Source organism: Zonotrichia leucophrys, chromosome 3 (assembly GCF_028769735.1).
Source record: "Zonotrichia leucophrys gambelii isolate GWCS_2022_RI chromosome 3, RI_Zleu_2.0, whole genome shotgun sequence".
NCBI lineage: Eukaryota > Metazoa > Chordata > Aves > Passeriformes > Passerellidae > Zonotrichia > Zonotrichia leucophrys.
Genome location: NC_088172.1, coordinates 38,721,549 through 38,741,599, shown reverse-complemented (window position 1 = coordinate 38,741,599; position 20,051 = coordinate 38,721,549). Strand labels below are relative to the sequence as shown.

Genomic DNA, 20,051 nt, shown 5'->3' with positions numbered 1-20,051 from the left:
ATTAGACCTGCCTAATACTTTGCAATATAAGAGAGATTCATGGCCTTTGCAATAAGTTTTCATACTTCCTTTACTTGCTGCAGTTTGATACTTGGCAGTGGGAAGTAGCCCTGAAGCTACAAAGCTGCCTTTTGTCATCCATGACATTCCTCAGGCTTTTGAAGAGTTGTCACTGAAAGGCCATTTTTCTTTTTTCCCTTGTTTCCATGAAGCTTGCCAGGGTACCTCTTGTACCCTTGGAGGTATAAGCATGGCTATTGCTGCAACAAAAGCAGCAGTATGTTCTTTACTAAATCTTGGAGGTGATGGAGTTGTCATAATGTTCCTCTGCCATCTCCAACCATCTAAAGATTTAGGATTAAGAAAAAAGCAAGACTGTAACACCCTTTCCATGCCAGTACTAAGGGCTTGTCCCACTGACCCAATTCCATGCCCTGAAATGGCACCACCTGAGGCTGGAGCAACCGCAGGTTCTGGAGGAACTGAGAGGAGAAAGAAGATGGAACTGTCACTCTATTCTGCATTCATGCAGCCATCCCTCTGTGCTCCTGGGGAAGTTAGCTGCTCTACTCTTAGCTAATGTAGTGGCCCATCTGTTTATGCAGCAGTAGTCTTGGAGACACGAGTGAGGAGTTAAAGAATTGCTGGTGACAATGTGGTGTAGAGGATTCATGGCTTGGGGAGAGAGGAGTCTTTGAGAAGACAGTCACTGAAAATCCTTGCAAAAGCAATATGATGTTGGGGTTTAGTTCTCAAGGTACTGATGGTGGCAGAAGTCAAATTCTTAGGCTCTGGAGTTACAGTTGTTGGTAAGATTTCAGCCTTGATGATTCCTGTCTTCAGGAATCTACACATTTTAAATACAAGGTTTCATATAGAACCATAAACCCGAAATTTCCAAATTATAGGATATGAAATTCTGTAAACTAAAGATTAAGTTCTTTTACAGGATTTTGCTGTTTGAAATAATATTTTTGCTCCGTTAAAGGACTACTTAGGGCCTCTGGATTTGTTGCCACTCCCTGTATTAAATCTATTGTTCCTGTGTTGTCAAGCTTAGCACAGTAATTTTAGTATAATGTTCCAAGCTTGATAATGTATCTAATGCATAGCGGAAGTCTGAAATCATATAATCCAGGATCTTCATTTAATGATATACTGAGGAGTAGAAATTTAAATGGGAAAATAAGGTATTTTGATAACCTTGAATACTTTTATTAAGAGAGAATGTTGGAAGCCTGGCCCATTAAAGCACTGCAGAAAATAACAGTTGATTTAAGTGAACTCAGAATTTCAGTCAAGATGCTTAAAAATTTTTTTTGTATTAATTGAAATTAATTAAATTGTTAGTGCAAACATGAGAAGGCAGCTTAGTTTAAAATGCTAGGATGGAGGCATAGAGGTAAAAAGAAAAGTAAGGATGGTGCATTTCATTATTAATTCAAGTTAGTATGGTTTTGCAGTTTAAATTTTTGAATTATCTTGACATTACATCATGGCACAGATGGTACACTTTTGAAATAAAACATTGTTCTTAGATACATGGTTGGCTGGCTGTGAACATCCCTCGGATTAGTGGGAGGTGTTGCTTCTGTCTGCAGCACAGTCATCTTTGTGGCTTTACAGTGTAAGTTATTCTTCAGTCAGGGTGTGTAGAGATGCTGTTTGTTAAAAATTGGTCAACATTTCCTAACATCAATGAGTGAAAGCAAATTTCTGACCCTTAACCCACTGGCATATTTTTGCTTCCCCTTGAAAAGCCTGTCACATGAAAATGTTTGACCCCATTTTCAGTTCTTCGTAGAAGGTGTCAAATGTAAAAAGCTAGTAACTACTTCCTCAACCTTCTGTTTTGCTGACTAAAGTTTAAATGAAGCACATCAAAATTGGGACCTTAATGTATGAATGGGAAGGTCTTTCCCTTGTGTATATGTATGATAACAGAACATATGTAACAGGCATGTTCTGTACACCTTACCAGACCTGTTTAAGGGTGTATTATTTTCTTAAATCTAATTTCTAATGCTAAAACCAGCATAAAAATTAATAAACTATTTTTCTATGCTATCTCTGTGCTCCTAGACTCTTGTGTATAAAGATTCCAGGTAAGTCCAGAATGTGCTGTTGTGCTCAGCATGAGATGGAGTTTTTTTTTAATACGAGGTTTTATCTTTTCATTAGACTAAATGATTTGAAAAACTTAGACACGTTTGCCTGTACAGCCTCATTTTAGGTTTCCAGTCCGTTGGTGTGTTTGATGTCCTTGCCTTGAATGGAAAGTTTTGGAGGATCTTAAGTAAATGCTGTGGCTCTTACAGGTGGCCTGAAAAGCCCTGTTTGGGATAAGGTCTTGCTAACTAGCTCTTGGGGAGCCTGGTTGTTGCATTAGCCCTTGGCAGGTGCAGGGAAGCTGTGTTCTGCTGTCTGTCCTTCTGCTCTTCACTGCCTTTACCAGCATTCACTTGTGTACAGGAGTAGACTTTGTGTTCAAAATGTTCAAAACAACAACAGGAAAAAAGCACTTTGGTTACTGATGCTATTATGCTAAACCTACCTAATGATGAATTCCTCTGATTGATTGCACCTAAATAGATGTTTTCCAAGTCTTTACTTGCTTTTTTAAAAGAGAATTTTATTAAAATTCTATGAGACTAAGAGACCATTTATTTATTTCTTTTCTTGGTTATAGTTAAGAATTATGATGTATTTAATCTTGGATTCTGTCCTGTGTTCACTGAAAAGTGTTGCTTAATATGTATGGGAGAAGATGTTTCCTTTTATGAGTCAAGGCTATTGCTTAATAAATTGTCTTATTGTTTTAAGTGGTCATCCTATTCTCAAAGAATGTTTCCAAGATACTGGAACAAATGCAGAAATGAGATTATTGTTCCATAGAAATGAAAGAATACACGAGCATTTGTCTGCTTAATCAGCCCTATCATTGAAACAGCATCCCTTTGTTCTTGCTTCTTGGCTACAGTGCTAAAGTAGAGCAGGACATGCAGGATTTTCTCAGCTGACCTATAAAGCTATCAGAGTCCCAGATTTTAAAACTGGGACATAGACAGCCATACAAATATTTTAATAATCTGTGTACACAGGCATTTATATAGAAAGTCTGTTAACCAATCACAAGTGTCCATCCATTAAAGGCTGCGGTTTATTTCTTTTCACAAAATTATATGGTACTTGAGAGGTATTGTCATAGTGAAGGATATTTCAGTGGAGAACAGGTTTGAATAGAACCTGAGGAAGTTGTGTGGTTAAGAGTCACTCCTACCCCTCTTTCCAGAGCCAGAGAACAAAATTGGCTTGCACTGGGGTCCAGTGTAAACTTGAGGAAAGTGAGGACTTTGTAAGTCTTGGGGGTGGAGGAGAACATAAGCAAAACAACACAGCCCAGCAGACAGTAAAAACCTGTTACCATGGATCAGTCCTGAAGCCTAATGACAGTGGAAGAGACTGTAGGAAACAGAACCATCTTTACAGGAATGGTTGTGTTACTCTGGTAAACTTATTAGTATTCCCCCAAGACATCCGGATGGGAAGACATTTCCTTCCAAGATGGGAAAACAATTAGTACCCAGTGCAATTCTGTAGGACTTTTGTGTCCCAGTTTTCAGTGGGTCTGGGAGCTTACAAATGGACACCTACAGTAGTTTAGGCTTTGGCTCAGGAACAGTGAGGCCACTCACCATCTTGATCATTAGTAGAGGGGAGAGGAGAGAATTAATTGTTGGATAATTTTTGCCACTTATATTGGTGCTTGCTTTTTAAAAAAAGTTTTATTTATAATTAATTTTTTAATATAACATTATAAGAAGTTCCTTTAGTGCTAGAGACAGATGATGTGCCTTAGAATAATAAAATACTATACTTGAAAAATATTACTTGTGTACTTTAAGGTTTGCTCTGTCAGTGTCCACTACTGAGGAGTAGTAGGTGCTACTTGGAATATATTTGAAGTAGATGTAATAATCATTAATTTTTAAGGGTCATAAATGGAAAACCTTGCATGGCACTAGGCAAGGACTTTTTTCCCATAGTTAGACCTAAAACATGTATTTGGTTGACTACTGTGAACAATGTAGGATATAAATACCTATTAAGATTGCTTGTATCTATGAAGTGTTTAAACTTAGCAGAATTATTGAAGCATTCCTGCTAGGAAAAGTGCCACATGTGGTACATTATTATTGCAAATTATTAATGTTTTTTAGAAGAAACAAACAAAAGGACTAGCTAATCTTGGCAGAAAATCATTAACTGTGAATGGTATCATATATGCCAAGGATGTGTTCTCGATCAGGTTACATAAAAGGTTCATGAAGAGAAGACCCTGACTTGCTTGAGCTGCATGGCTGCAAGGCCTTTTCCATATATTTAATATTTTCTTGCATAAATTAAAGCTTCAGGTTTTCTGCACCAAATCTTTTGGGTTACTTTATATTAATTCTTCAGAGATTAAGAAGAGGAGGAAACATAAAGGGTTGAACCCCGCCATATGAACTGCTAGAGAATATAACAATTGGTCAGAGTTAAAGTAGTCTCATGTTTGACTTGCCCAGTAATGGTATCCCACAGAAAATTATAACACCATCTTGGGAGTTTCCAGTGTTTATACAGATGTAACATCCAGTTGGTACAATGTTTGTCTTTCTGAATTCTCAGAGGGTTTAAAATGCACTCTCTATACACTCTATAGTGGCTCTTCTCTCACACGGTGCGGGTGATGAAGGAAAAACTGTTTTGAAGTTTGCTGTGTCACATCAGGGAGATTTCCTAGTTCTGTTTTGCTGCCAGGGAGAATACTAGATTTTACCTTTTTTTTCATTAAAAGGAAAAGGTCAGTCTGGATAGAGCAGTTAATAATGTCATAATGAGCAGTGGCCCAGCCTCTCCCTCACAATGTGATGGACAGTGAGCACTGTAGAAAGCCATGAAAACTAAGAGAGCTGCAATTCTTTTGGCCTCTAGCTAAGCCATCTCCAAAAGGATTTGCTATCATATGAAAATGAGTGAAGAGATACTGTTAAATGAAGATTTCATTCTTCAATTAATAAGTAATTTCCATTCTGGAGTAGATAATTTATGCCTACTGCCCAGGCAGCAATTGTGATTAATATGCTACATTAGTTGCCTGAGTAGATAAAATCTCAGCAGCTGAAGATCTTGTTTTCATGCAGATAAGGCTAATAGGGAAATCAAAGGAAGATAAAACCTCGAGAATGTGATGTAATGCACAGAGCAAGTTATACCCTGTCAAAACTGTAAAGCCTGAATGAAATGTTATCAGATTTTCCTGTAAGGGAGCTTGGAAGAAAGAGTTATATATTGGGACACCTCAAGCTCCACACCTGTAACAGGATGGAAATGGAGCTGACCAGTTTTGGCAAACAGAGTGTGATGGCTCATGTCTTTGTTTCCCACATAAGGAGAGCAGTTGTTTCTTAAGGACACCCTGTGTCTCATAGGCAGCATGGGCTAGACACCACCATTGACACCAAGTGGGGTTTGGAGTCTCCGATTAATTGCAACAACCAAGAGGCTTTTCTTGGTGTTTTCTTTAGTCTTAATCCAGTAAACTAAACTCTGTTTAAAGAATTTTGTATCTCTTAGACTTATAAATTAAAATTAAATTGCCTTTTGTGTTTATTCTGTTAAATTATAAAAAATAAAAAAGGGTCATCTAATTTAACTTCACTTACTACACAAGTCTCCACACTCTTGTATTCAGCAGACTATGCTTATTATTAATCTGTTCCCAACACCTTCTCCAAAGTTGTATCCCCCAGTATCCCAAACACATATTTATCAGTATAGCAAATCCTTAAATCCTTTTTTTTCTTTTTTTTTTTGTTTGGTTGTTTGGTTTGGTTTGGTTTTTTTGACAAAAAAACCTCTTCTCACTGGCAAATTCACACTTTCTTTTTAAGAGGCATAGTAAATCCATATTTGGGTCATATAGAACACTAGGATGGATGGTAATGAGCAGTAACTAGAATGAATGCATGTAATCTGAAAAACTATTCTCTCATAAATTAATGTTTTGGTCCACAATAGATTTAATCTAAAAAAGTATATTAATGAGAGTTTTATGAAATAGAAGTTTTGCATTTTTTTCTTTCAGTATATAGAATCATTAAGGTAGAACAGATCTCTAAGATCATCAAGTCCAACTGTCAAATATCATGCTATTGTTTTCTTTATGTACATGAGATGTAGATGATACAGTTAAAGTATTGTTGCTGTGGGAGTCAGTTGTCAAGTAGGATTTTAATTTTTTCCAAGTTTTGTACTCACTTTTCTACACTTGATTAAAATTAGGATCTTTTTTCCCTCATTTTAACTAGCTTGCACCATTTGGTTAAACATATGAGCCATTAGTCTTCTCCTTAGTATTTATTTGGTTTTCAATTATCTGTTTGGAATTGTTCTGAAATATGTGGTAGCAGTATTATTGCAATGTATCTTTGATCAGCTGAATGCCCTTTAAGCTGTGTTATAAGCAAATACTGTGTAGGTTTCTGACATAACTGTGAATATTTTAAGTGCTGGGCTGCCAGGGTGCAAATTGGATTTTGAGAGTTTAATTTCAGTTTATAGAAAGCATATCTCCAGATTTTACCCTTTTTAATGTATTATGTTAATGCATTGTTTTTTAAATGCGAAGCATTTTGTCTTAATGTGGTTATACAGGTTGAGAAATCGTGCAGAAACAAAAAACAGAACAATTGAGTACAGCAAATTTTCATTAGTTATCCTCCTTCTTTTGTAGATATTTGGGCTATTGGCTGTATATTTGCTGAACTATTGACTTCAGAGCCTATATTTCACTGTCGCCAGGAGGACATCAAAACAAGTAATCCTTTTCATCACGATCAGCTAGACCGCATTTTCAGTGTAATGGGATTCCCTGCAGGTAATTTATTTTCATTAAAGCAGCAGGCATAATGCTAGTGAGTTGTTTGTTGTTTTTTTTCCTAAAGGAAATTACTAGTTGTTTGTATAGGTATGAAGAAACTGTCAGTTTGATGGATTTGGAAATGCTGGCAATTAAAGAACAATAGCACTGGCCAACAAACAGAAAGACAAACAACTCCTGTAGTTATTTCTTCCTGAGTATTACATAACCAACACATTCAGAATTGTAAATGATTTCTCTTTTTTCCACACTACTGAAGATAAAGACTGGGAAGACATAAGGAAGATGCCAGAATATCCAACTCTTCAGAAAGATTTTAGAAGAACAACGTAAGTGATGATCATGTAACAACGGTTCATTGAATGTGGGGGAGGCAGAGATCAGCTCCTATGCTCTGACTTCTTGGGGATTTTGAAGTATTTGGGTTCTAACACTGTGGCAGCTGTCCTGTTTGAATTAGCTGGTTTACATGAATGGTGTTCTCCCTCAGCTGCTTGTTAAGAACATGAACTGAGTGGCCTCCTCATTTCTCTAGAAGGGGTTGCCATAAGTGTAATTTAATCTATGGCAGGCACAGACAAATGAGCTTCCTTAACCCATTTCTATTACATATTAAAGATAATGTTGTTCATTTTGTGTGAGGAATAATAGGGAAGCACTGGTATTTTTGACAAGTGGATATGTGGGGGCAGCAATGTATTGGACAGAAATTTCTATTGAAGGTAACATGTTCCATAGATTGCGATTCAAAGCCTGTCCAGGATCTGAGAATTTTCCACTTTCACTGTTTCCTGGTGCTTTGGCTAAGTTAGTCAAGTGGTGATAATAGATCAGAGCTGGTAAGGAGTCACATGGACTCCTTAAAGTAAGGTAGAGGACATAGATTTGGGAGTTTTGGATTCTATTTCCAGCTCAGACATGGATTCATTACACTGGCTTTACACAAAATATGAAGCTTCTTTTTTTTTGAAAATGGCTGTAGATAACCTCTGGAGCTGTGAATTAAAGGCAAGGCACATGTCATAGGTATTTAGGGCAGTTTTGAGCTTGGGAGCTGTAAGGACTATATGGTTTTCTGGAGGTTGGGGAGACAGAATGGTAATCTAACTGCTCTGCCAAGTTCTAACCAGAAACAATGGCTTAAATGTTGAGCTGTGATGAGCTGCTGAATGCTTTCTGTGGCAGAGCTGCTTTGGAAAAATATAGTATCAGCTTCAAGTTGTGTCTCTGTCATTGTCCTTATCAACAGCTTATCCATATAACATAAAAGTTGCATGTTTCATGGAGATAATCTTTACGCAGTTGATAGCACTCTTGCTGGTGAAAAGCACACTTTATGTGTGCAACTGCTAGATGAATATCTGACATGTCTTCTGATAGCAGTTCTTTTTTGCAGTTTACTTCCTGAGGGTTGGGAGATGTTTCTGTGGTCACTTGCTAGAGTTCCATGTTTTTAATGCACTATTATTTCAGACATGTTTTTCTTTAACCTATTTTTCAGATATGCCAATAGTAGCCTCATAAAATACATGGAGAAACACAAAGTCAAGCCTGACAGCAAAGTTTTTCTTTTGGTAGGTGCAACTTGAAAATTGCTGTGATGACAGGAATGAAATTGCATTTCTAAGGGTAATATCTGTGTCTGTTTTCCTATCTCATTCTAATGAACACCAATGTTAAAGAAAGCTATTTATCAGTAACTGGCCATTTTTGAAATGTGTTTTCTTCATACACAAATTGCTTAAACTGCTGGAATTGAAGATCTGAGAATCTTCTCTAGTTAAGATCTGCAAGACACTTGTATACCCAGCCTTACCTTTAGGCCTGCTGTGCAAATAAGAGAGTGAGTTTAATATGTGTCTTGATTCTCTGTGGCTTCAGAGACCTAAAGAGCCCCCAAAATCTACAGAGTTTTGTGAAGAAAGGGAAGAGGAAAGGAGAAATTTATTTCCTGTAGTAATTTGGTTTTCTTTTTCTTCCCTCTAACAGTAGTCCACCACTGTTCTGGGGATGATTCCAAACAAAATCCCTAAACATATATTTGCTGGTTGCCTAGTTGAGTCATGCATTGTAGGCCAACACAGGGTTGCTCTGTCTAATACAGCACAATTTCTGGATGTCTCTGTGATGACTTAGTGCTGTTTAAATTTAGGAATGAAGTTCAAAGTGACTTTGCTAATGCTGTGTACAGGGAGCTCTGTAATGAGGCTCTTGGTGCAGCATGACTTTCAGTGGTCTGTTTTCAGTTACAAATTCAGCATAGCAGTCATCTCTCTACATCCTGGCAAAGATTTGCTCTTTGACTCATTAGTTGCTGCTGGACGATGACACAAATAGCTGTGGAAACAGAATAGGTTGGTCCCAAGTAGGTGGAAGGGAAGAATTTCCATAAGAACAGTGCAGCTTGAAGAAAAATTAATTAAAATTTCTTAAACTCAACTTACTGGGCACACATTGGAATCACCTGGAGGGTAAGCCTAACTGAACAGATGACAATTAGAGACATCATTAGTTAGCACATGAATTTCCATGTTTTCCTACCAAAAGTGGAGTCCACCAGAAAACCTGCTTGCTGTCATCTTACTAATTCTCTAAGGCTGAACACTGAGTTCAGAATCATCTTGGGTGGGTTGGCTGCTTTTCCCAGGGGGAATATTAAGCAGATCTCTGAAGAACAACAAAACCAACTGTACTTTGCCCTTCTTTCTGAACGTCGTGACAAAGACTTAGTTCTCTAAGTAAGGTGGTTTGTTAGATTTTTCTCACAGCTCAAGGAGTGAATAAGGGTGGCTTAATGATCAGCTACAGAGGCAGAGGCTGATCTCAAATAGGTCAGTCTCCCAAAGCTCTGAATAAGAATGCCCACTGGTATGGGGATACCTTCCTGATATCTCATTGCTGTACATTGGAGGTACATATATTTGTGAAGCAGACTCCTTAAAACTCCTTGTTCATATCCAAGGTAGTTATTTTTATGAGATGATCTCCATCTTGCAGGGTGACCTCTGAAGATGTTTGCTTTGTAGCAGTCATTGATTGTGACTGTGCTAATGAGTACAGGAAGTGTGGTTCGTGGGGAACAGATGGCATCAAGTAGATCAGTGCAGGATAGCAAGTGACTCTTGACAAAGAGAATGATATTATGCCATTCTGCTGATTGACATTGAATGATAATGTCTACATGAAGGGCAGAATGTTTTCCATTCAAGAAGATGCATCTGTTCTTGCTGTCCTGGAAAAGTTACAAGCATAGTATTCATAGCTGTCATGTCAGGCCAGTGGAGCCTAAGAACTTGAGACCTGCTGGGAAGTATGAGATTTTGGTGAAATCTAGCCTCATTGGTTTTGTTTCCTATGTTGTCTTAGCAGCTGCTGCCCTAAAAACAAATTGTCTCCAGACTTTTTTTTTAATTCATTTTCCCAGAAGCTACAGATAATCAGAGTTTCTCAAAGTTGGTTCACAGTAGCATCAGCAATAGGCAGATTATCTTGCTGGGAGTGATATTGTGTGTGGTATTACTTGGAATGGGCTACCTGATTGTATCTTCAGGATTGAAGCAGGAATGATAAGGGAAGGAGTCCAGGGGGCAGAAGTTGATGCCCTGTGCTCTTCTGTCAACGATGACGTCTGGTACCAGGAGTGGCCTTGTACAGATTATGCATTTTTGTCTCTACAAGTCACTGTGGAGGAACTAGGAAATTTGTATAACCTGTAATGGAGCCAGAAGCTGCTCTAGCTGACAAAAACATATTATGTAGGGAAAGGTGATTTGAAGTAAAGATACTGAGTACCACTTGTCTGTATTGTATTGTGTGAGGTCGCTATGTAGAGAGCTAACATGTCATTAGATGCACAGAAAATGTAAGGTTAAGAGTTATCTGACCACACAAAAATACAGTAAATAAGTGCCCATTCAAACCCTCCAGGTGTATACAATGCAGGAATAACTTGAGTTGTATCTCTAGGCAAGTAGCAGAAACTCATTTAGGAGCTAGTTCCAAATGAACTGATGGGTGGAGAGACAGCCCAAATGGCTCTGTTTTGCTGTGAGTCTTTTGAGGTTTGTGGCCCATAAAGTACATGAATAAGTGTTGGGAAGGAAATGGCAAAAGTACAGAGAGTTTTGGGACCTAATCTATCAAGTAGGGTTAACTGCAACTACTGAAAAATTCCTTGTGTTTCCTTTCTTGAGGAGGGTGAGTGCTTTTACTGAGGCTGTTTACTGTCACATCTATATATAGAATAGAGAATTGTATGTCAGGTTTTTAATTTATTGGAATAAAAAGCCCCAAATACTCATGCCAAAATCACATTCTTTTGTTAAATATCCAGGCAGTTTTTGTTGGAGACCTGAAAGAGAGTTTGAGCTGAGATGTCCTTTACAGAAGGAAATTTATTTTCACTACTGGCTTGAATTGAAAGAGTATTGTGTGAGAGCAGGATGCTGTATAATGTGAGCACCCAAATTTCCTGCTGTAAGTTTATCAGAATGTGGTAAATAAGTAACTATTTTAAATGATGTGATATGTCTATAATTCCTATTTTATACTACTAATATATTATAATCCTCTTTCATAGCCTGCTGCAGTCAGAAGAATTCTAGCTAATAAATTTGTGCTTGTTTTCCCCCTAGCAAGGAAGAAAGGTTACTAGGAAGGGTCTGTTCCTTCTCATTTTCGTACCAATTAGAGTGGGTTTGGGAGCTGCATGGGTAGCGAAGTGCTCTGATTCTGGAATGTTGCCAGTGCAAGAAATGAAGATTTATTGTTTCCCTCCCTAAAGCTATCAGTCGTGTTCAGTCCATTCTAACACTTTTTTTCCTTTTGTGTCAGCAGTGTAGAACAGTGTAAAAGCTATACATGTACCACAACAAAAAGCTATTATTTAGAAATAATGTTTTATCAACCTGTAATAGCTGAATTTAGCATTGCTTTTAGTGCAGTGGTTCAGCCTGAGCAATTAATACTGCTACACTTAACTGTTTATTACGTGAGAAGTACTTCACAACCACAGTACTTGGATGGATGTGCACTGTAGTTCTTGGGAACTTCACTGAACAAGCAATGCTAACTTAGGCTTGTCTGGACAAGCCAGAAATAGTTTCGTAATCCACAATCCAAGACATACAAGTCATAGTTTGAAAAATTATAGTTTGATAAGCTTTTTGCTATTTTTATTGTTATGCTTTGCAGCTTCAGAAGCTTCTTACTATGGACCCTACAAAGAGAATTACCTCAGAGCAGGCTTTGCAGGACCCCTACTTTCAAGAGGATCCTCTGCCTACATCAGAGTATGTATTCCTTCTTCTGTGAACATCTGGAGTTACTCCTTTCTGCTATATGCTAATCTCTGGAATGACATGACAGCTGAAAAATTCACATATACCTACCTATATACACAGGAAGTAACAGCTCAGCCATGCTCAGTAAAAACTACAAGTGTAGTACAGAAGTGTCTGTATGTACTGGTGTCAGAACTGAGTGGTCATGAAAAATAACCCAGTACCACAGTAGTGTTGTCATTCAGAACACACTACCAAAGCCAGAGTTACAACATTACTGCAGCATTTAGTGAATCAATCTCTGCCTCTCACAGCCTCACAGAGCACTGGTCTCCATTGCCTGGTTGACTGTGCCTCTCCCTAGGAGTGGGACAGTTCTCTCACCTACAGCCCATTCCCATGCCCTCTTTTCACAGGGTAACAGTATGAGAAAAGTGAAGAGATAAATGACTGCCTAAAATCCCACAAATCCCTTGTTCAGAAGGCTTGAGAAGAGATTTTGTTGTCATGAAAAGTTCAGATGACATACTCAGTTCCAGCTGGCAGACTTTGTCAGTTTCTCTTCCCAGTTTTCAGAAGCATGGTGGTGCATGGTGTTATGATCTGTATGAACTTGATGCAGGTGGACTTCTGCCTTTGCTTTCACTCTCTCCTCAACTAGCAGGCAACACCAAAAAGGAGGGAACAGTCACTGAAATAAAAAAGGAGTCTAGTTGATACTAGTTGGCATTTTAAAATTTCTTTTTCTGTTTGAAAAAATGAAACACTGTGTAGCAACAAGTTTAAGAACTGTTTACACCCTTTTAAAAACCACATCATGTTGATTGTATTCTGAATGTTGGCACAGGAATGTAGAGAAACTGATACTGGTCAAGATCTACCAGTAATTCTCTGCTTAGTGTTTATCTGATGCTATCCTGTGGAGAATTGTAGCTCCTCATGGATTACAGGATAACATTATGGTAAGCTCTCTGCCATAAACATTAAGGAATGTTCCAAATTCCATTGGTCAGATGAATTTTAAAGTGATCTTTTTTTCCTAAACAAGACCTGAGAAGCTTAGGGAAAGTAACTCTGCAGTGTGATTGGCAAACATATTGAAGCCTGTTGTAAGCCAAGGCAGGCTCATAAGACACTAATACTCTTTGGATCAGTCCCTTCATTCAGTGAGCCATGCATGTTCCAACTGGGTGTTGTGGAACCTCTGACACTGTGTTTGTTCATTTTACCATCTGGATCAACAAGTGGTCGTTCTGGCATTTGGACATGTTCAACCATGCCATGATTTCTAAATGACAGCCCTGTGCCAACAGCAAAGAGATCTGACATTACAATCAACACCTACTTTGGGTGCTCACACTGCCACTCACTTGTGGAAACAAGATTTGTCAAATACAAGAAATGAAGTTGTGTTGTACGCACTTGTTCTTAACACAGTATTAAGTAAATGTATGCCATGTGTACATATTTGTGGACTGTTTACTGTGTTTCAGTGTGTTTGCTGGCTGCCAGATTCCATATCCGAAAAGAGAATTCCTCAATGAAGATGAACCTGAAGAGAAAGGGGATAAGGTATAGTAAACTTCTTGTTTGGTTGGGGCTTTTTTACTTTCAAGTATGCAATAAGAAAGCATCATGGTTCCAAATGAAAACTAATGAAACATGAAGAGTTAACCAAAAATGAAACATGAAGAATTAACAAAAATGTGTTTCCCAGGCAAAGCTCTATTAAAACTGCTTCTCAGACAGTTGAAGAGTTTCAGATGCCTCGGGGTGTCTCAGGTAGTATCACCAGCACGGTTTGCCCTGACCTGTGGGGAATGAGCTGGATGGGCTGTTGGTCAGCTGCAGCCTGCTCTCAGCTGCTGTGTTCCAAGAAGACCTTGCTGCCTCCTGCAGCATCACATGAAGAAAATTCGTTGTGAGCACATGAAAAGAATGGCATTTTCATTGTATGACTGGCATCCATCCAGCCATTTGAATGTAGATGGCTGTCGGGGTCTCAAATAAATAGTGGCAGCCTGCTTCTGGCACTACATCAGAACATTTCATCCATCTGCATGCAGTTTCCTGATCGTGTTCTAAGGGCCCTCACACAAAGAAGTAATAAGGATTCTGAACTGTTCTGGTAGCAACAATCTGCTCTGAATATTCTCTTTTCCATAGCCTCATAGACATGAGCGAGAACTTGTTTGTGTGCATAATAAATTCTGGGGTGTTTGCAACATAATCTGCTCTACTTGGTGTGTGTAGCTCAGCTGTGCTTTGTGACCACAGCCATTGTCCCATAGCGCTGGAAAGGCCGGACAATGGTGCCACAGTGTAGGAAACAGCGTGTTATTTTCAGGGAACAGGGTACAGTGAGGCACCAACAGTGATGTATAGCTAACCAAATGTGAAGAGAACAGTCTTGAACTGTAGTTATCTGAGAACTATGTGAGAAGAGCTGTTGTCTTTCAGAGAAACCATTTGAGGACATGAATATTCTGTTTTCAATTTTCTACGTAGCATGACTAGCTGAGTTTAAACCTGTATTTTGTTTTCAAAACTGATATTGCAGATTCTTCTTTACTGGGAACAAGTGTTAGTATCCATGATTTTTGTGTCCAGATGGTTTTTTCCAGAGGAGGAAACAGACCCCTGAACAAAAATAAAATTAAATTCATGATACTAATTTTATTGTAATTTAGTTACTAGTTTTGCTTCAGCTCTCACAGCCTCAAAAAACATAAGAAAGCTTATGAATTAAAATTACTCTGGCTTTTTTATATTTAAGTCAGTGTACTTGAAAGGAAATATCTGTCTTTTCCCTGGGAATGTTGCAGGGATGATGACAATGGCATGTTTATATTTAAAACAGCCAATATATAAATGATCTTTGAGATTGTTGAGGACAGTCAGGTATTTATATGCACTCCAAATCAAACTTTTTCTTAAACCATTTAGGTAATACAAGTCCCACATTACTCATTGAATGTAGAAATGTAGATTACTCAGTGTAGAAAATGTGGAGGTAAAGGCTATTCTGAAAGTTGAATCTGTTCCATGTTTTGTTGCTTTATGATATTATTGTAAATGAAAGGTTTTTTTTTTTAGACTGGTTTGTTACTGGTTTGTTTTTAAAACTGAAAATATCTGTACAATCATTTGGAAACCTGGAGAAGTTGTCTCTGTTTATTTGGAACTTAGATCTGAATTAAATAACATTTAGCATAAGCATCCGTTCTTCAAAATGGTTAATTGTTAGTTAGCAAGACTAAAATGAGAGTTTGTAAAACAAAGTGAATTTTTTTTTTTAATCATTTAAATTCTGTTAGGCAAGTTTCTGCTAGGTTTGTTTCTAGGTAGGACTGAAATTTCGTTTTGGTAATTTATGCCTGAGAGGTGACATATGGCAATGAGTTGCTAAGTGTAGACCTTTCATGAGTTTAGTCATTTAGGAACTGCCATGAACCAGACTGACCTGAGGATGAGGTTGTTGCTTGTCAAAAAAGCCATTTTTTGTGCAGTTAGGTGGTGCAGCCAGGCCCCAGCTGGAGACTGACAGGGCAGGTCAGTCTCTAGCCAGGCAGTAGCAGTAGTAGTTCCACACAAGAGCAATTTCCAGCTAGTCAACTAAATTTTGTGCTAAAATCTGAAGCACAAAACCTGGGACCTACAACAAGCTCTTGCCTTTAATTGTGAGAGTCCCTTCAATATCTGTTTACACATTAAAAATTTGAAGTTTTTTAGCTCATACAATTATCAAAAACAGGGCACCCCTGACTCAGGGAATTATTGGCATCTGACTCCATTGATTCAGAAGGCTGAACAATTGCTTTATTAAACTATATTATATTACATTATACTATACTATAACTATACTACAAAGAATACTAAAGAATACTAAAGAAAACTTGTGACTGTCTTGGGACAGCCAGGATGCAGCTTTGAGCCAATTGGCCAAGGAAACAAAACAATCCTCAGCAGAATCCAATTGACAAATCACTTCAGGTAAACAATCTTCCCAAAACATTCCACATGTGCAAAACAACAGGAGCAGCAAGTAGAGATAAGAATTGTTTCTCTTCTCTCTGTGCTTCTCCAGGAAAAAACCCTGAGAGAGAAAATTGTCTCTCTCTGTTCAGAGAATGTGAATGCCACACCCAATAGTAACTAACTTACTTGCATCCAAACACTCCTATGAATACACAAATTTCAGAACTGTAACACAAATATACCTTAGTTATTGGTGTTTTGTTTGCGTAAGTGAAGCTAAAACCAGTATTAAAAATAAATTGCTTCTTGATAGCTTTTTTTTTTACAAGCTAGTTTCATTAACTTTTTAGATTACTGAGGTCTAAATCTGCCAGAAAGTAGAATTGGAGTGAGGTGGGATTTGAAGACTACATGCAGGAGGATACATTATGGGTTCTGCTAAATGTGAAATGGAATTTCAGGCCATCTCTTAAGTCCTTGAAGATGCAAGTCTTCTTTATAGTCTTAAATGAACACATCACTGCAAATTTTGTTGGAATGTATCTTGGGAGACTATTGTGATGAATGGCATAGATGCAGATCTTTTATGTCATTTATCTGAGGTAACTAAAAGCCTCAAGATGAAGGGGACATTAAGAATTTTCTGCTGGTGGCAACTGGCTGTCATAATTTCTGAGAAACTAATAAAGTAAGGTTTTAATTAAAAGGCTGCCATACTAAAACTTTGGTCATTATATAAGCAGATATTCTACAGAAAAAAACCCAAACCTATCCTGGAATGTTCCCTACAGTATGTTTGGGGAAAGATAGCAAGGTTTTTTAATTCAGTCCATGTCAGTTGAAGGTTTTTGTCATGATGAGCAAGTGACATCTTTCCCAGAACTGCAACCATGGAGGACAGAGTTGCACTCACTTCATTTTCTGACCTTCCCTCCACTTCCTCAAATACTCCTTTTAGTCTGTAGCTTTCTGAAGCCAGAAGAGCTCTCAATATCTTTTGTTCTTGCGTTTTTCCTCTCAACCTTTTTTTCCCTTCTGTAACACTTTTCTCTGTTTATTTTCCTTCTAGGAACCAGTGTCATCTTAATTATCTGGCTTCTCTTCCTTTGCTAGTCTCCTCCTTCCCTTGTCAGATTCTTCTTTCAGTGGTTTCCTCCTCTTTTGTCTTCAAAATTTCTGGTTTATTTTCACTTTTCTGCTATTTCAGTAAGATTTTCTGACCCTATATGTTGTGCACTGTGCTGGGCCCTCTTCCCAGTACAGCACTCTTTACAAGGTGCTTAAAAGCATGGGAAATGAAAATGGTAATGAAACCTATTTCTGGTTTTGCCACAGAATTTCCTTGCAACCAGGAAGATATGATAAAATTCCTTCGGTCTCAATGTGCTTACCTTTCTGGCAGTAATGCTGTCAGCCTTCTTCAGGTGAAAAGTGAAAGTTTGAAATGTGGTTTTGATTCTGTGTGAACAAGGCCATTGAACCACTTAGAACAACTTATTCTGGGTTCCCCATGTCTGCCATTGAGCACTAGTGGAATTCTGGGTGCTTTGATTTATTTCATTAGGTGATTACTGCTTTATAAAAGGTTCCTTTTATCCTCTTTGAGCACTTGGTATCTTGGTTTGAAAAAGACAAATGTCCACTAATGGAGGCAGGGGCCTTCCTTGACATGGAAAATGTAAACTCCCTCCCTCTGAATTATTATAATTGAAATTTTTGAAATGAAGAGGCTCTCAGGCAGATATGGGAATAGGAATAACAGTTCTTTACTAGGAAAAATAAAAGTACAAATGCAATAGTACAAACAAAAAAAACCCAACACTGACAGAGTTAGAATATGACCTGACACCCTGTTGGTCATGGTGTTGGTAGCAGTCTGACTAAATGGTGGCTGCAGCTCTCTTGCAGTGACAGGTGTGGTTCTGCTGAAACAGTGATCCTGTAGAAGGGTGTAGTTTTCCTCTGAACATTCAGTGGTAGTGTAGATGGGCCTGATCTTCCTCTGGGAATCCAGTGGAGAAGAAAGCTGCTCCTCTTGGAATCCAGTGGAAAAGGCTGCCTATGGTGTTCCAAACCACAGATTCTATCCGGGTAGGATTGCTTGGCTCCTCCTCCTGTGCGGAGCATCACACAATGGGATGATGTAATTTCATCAGTGAGGCTCAATGGCCCATTGACAGCAGATGTCTCCCCAGAGGGAAGATTGGTTGTGAAAGAGATAAACTGCACAATTAACAGAAGATAACAGAATATACAACCCCACCCACATCTTGCAACCCAGGACACCTGGGTAGCTGTAGGAGGCACTCAAATGTCTTTCCAGTTTAAGTCCAGCTCGTTTCATTAAAAAAGCAAAATGATCACAAGTTGGACACCCCACAGGTCTGCAGATCTGTACTGGGGGTGAACTTCTCCCAGCACTCAGCCTTGCTGTGTTTTCCCATCACATGAGGGTCTGTCTGCCCCTCGGTGGCAGGGGGTTGGCAGCTCCATGAAGCTCACAAACCCAGCTCACAGCAAGTGACCGTGTTGTGTGGCTTCTTCCCTCAGAATCAGCAGCAGCAGAATCAGCATCAGCAGCAAGCAGCACCTCAGCAGCAGGCGCAGGCGGCGCCGCAGCAGCCGCAGCCGCAGCAGCAGAGCAGCAGCCAGACCAACGGGACGGCGGCGGGCGCCGGCGCGGCCGCGGGGGGCGCGGGCGCGGGGCTCCAGCACAGCCAGGACTCCGGCCTCAGCCAGGTGCCTCCCAACAAGAAACCACGCATAGGGCCTTCAGGCGCTAACTCAGGCGGGCCTGTCATGCCTTCAGATTATCAGGTACCTCTGGAAATGTTGCTTCCGATGCTATAGGGCTGAGGGCCAAAATGGCATTTTCCCCCCTTCCCTGCTGCGAGAACAGATTGCGTTTCAATGAATTTTTGATGTAACCTGAGGCATGCTGAGGTTTTGTTCTGTGATTAGTAATTTTCAATAGAATACCAGTTTGAGTTGTACTGCACCCTGTAAAGTGTTGAGGACTAGTCCACTCCAGGAATCACCTAAATATTTGCTTAACTTTATATTTTAGAGTAATCTTGCTGAAGCCAGTGGATGTAAATGCTGCATTGCATCAAGTTCAGTATACTTGAGTCTTGGCAATAATAAATCCCATGTGAGGCACAGATGTGAGACAATCCTGAGAAGAAGGAACAAAGTTTGAACCAGGCTCTCCCATTTCATTCCTCCTATTGTCACATGTATGAAGTGGTTCTGTAGTTTATTCTGGTACCTTTCTAAGACTACTTCTAATGTTAAAGAAAAAAACATGCATGTAAGCACAGGAATGACAATTTGGTTTAATTCATCCATTTGATTCATGCCAGACTAGGGCACAAAGACATGCACTGTTTCTAATGTGACCAAAGTAGAACAGATTTCATGTTTTCTGGTACAGTGGCATTAATTAGGAAAAGCACTGTCACTGAATGTTTTTTGAATTAGCATACTTGTCTTTGATTACTAGAATTATATTTTCCACTGAAAAAGTTACTTACATTAAATATAGAAAGCATTGAACTTTCCTGGATCTTCAGTACTTCAAGGTTTATACTTGCTGGAGCAGTAATTAGTTGAAAGAAAAAAAAAAGATTAGATATTAAGGGTAAATTTTAAATTATGCTAGGGATTCTGTTGGCTCCTAGCCTCCAAGAGGGCTTTGGAGAATGGTCTTTTCAGGCTGCTTTAAAGTTAAAATAAGTAGGGTTTAAGACACCAGCTCTACAGTTGTCTTGACTTAGCCCTCCAGATCTTCTCCACAGACAATTGATTACTCAGTGCCAGACATATTTCTCCCATTTTTGTTTAACTCCTTTAGTTACAAATTGTCA

The 20,051-nt window shown here is 38.8% G+C and overlaps 1 protein-coding gene across 2 annotated transcripts in view; it reads left to right on the top strand.

The window, feature by feature from the left end:
• Nucleotides 1-20,051, top strand: part of CDK19 (cyclin dependent kinase 19) — a 122,814-nt gene that overhangs the window by 96,785 nt on the left and 5,978 nt on the right. For both annotated transcript variants that reach the window (XM_064707886.1, XM_064707887.1), the window contains 6 exons: nt 6,779-6,922; nt 7,185-7,254; nt 8,427-8,499; nt 12,119-12,216; nt 13,701-13,779; nt 18,736-19,002. In XM_064707886.1, coding sequence (XP_064563956.1) covers nt 6,779-6,922; nt 7,185-7,254; nt 8,427-8,499; nt 12,119-12,216; nt 13,701-13,779; nt 18,736-19,002 — 731 coding nt within the window. The remainder of the gene's footprint in view (nt 1-6,778; nt 6,923-7,184; nt 7,255-8,426; nt 8,500-12,118; nt 12,217-13,700; nt 13,780-18,735; nt 19,003-20,051) is intronic.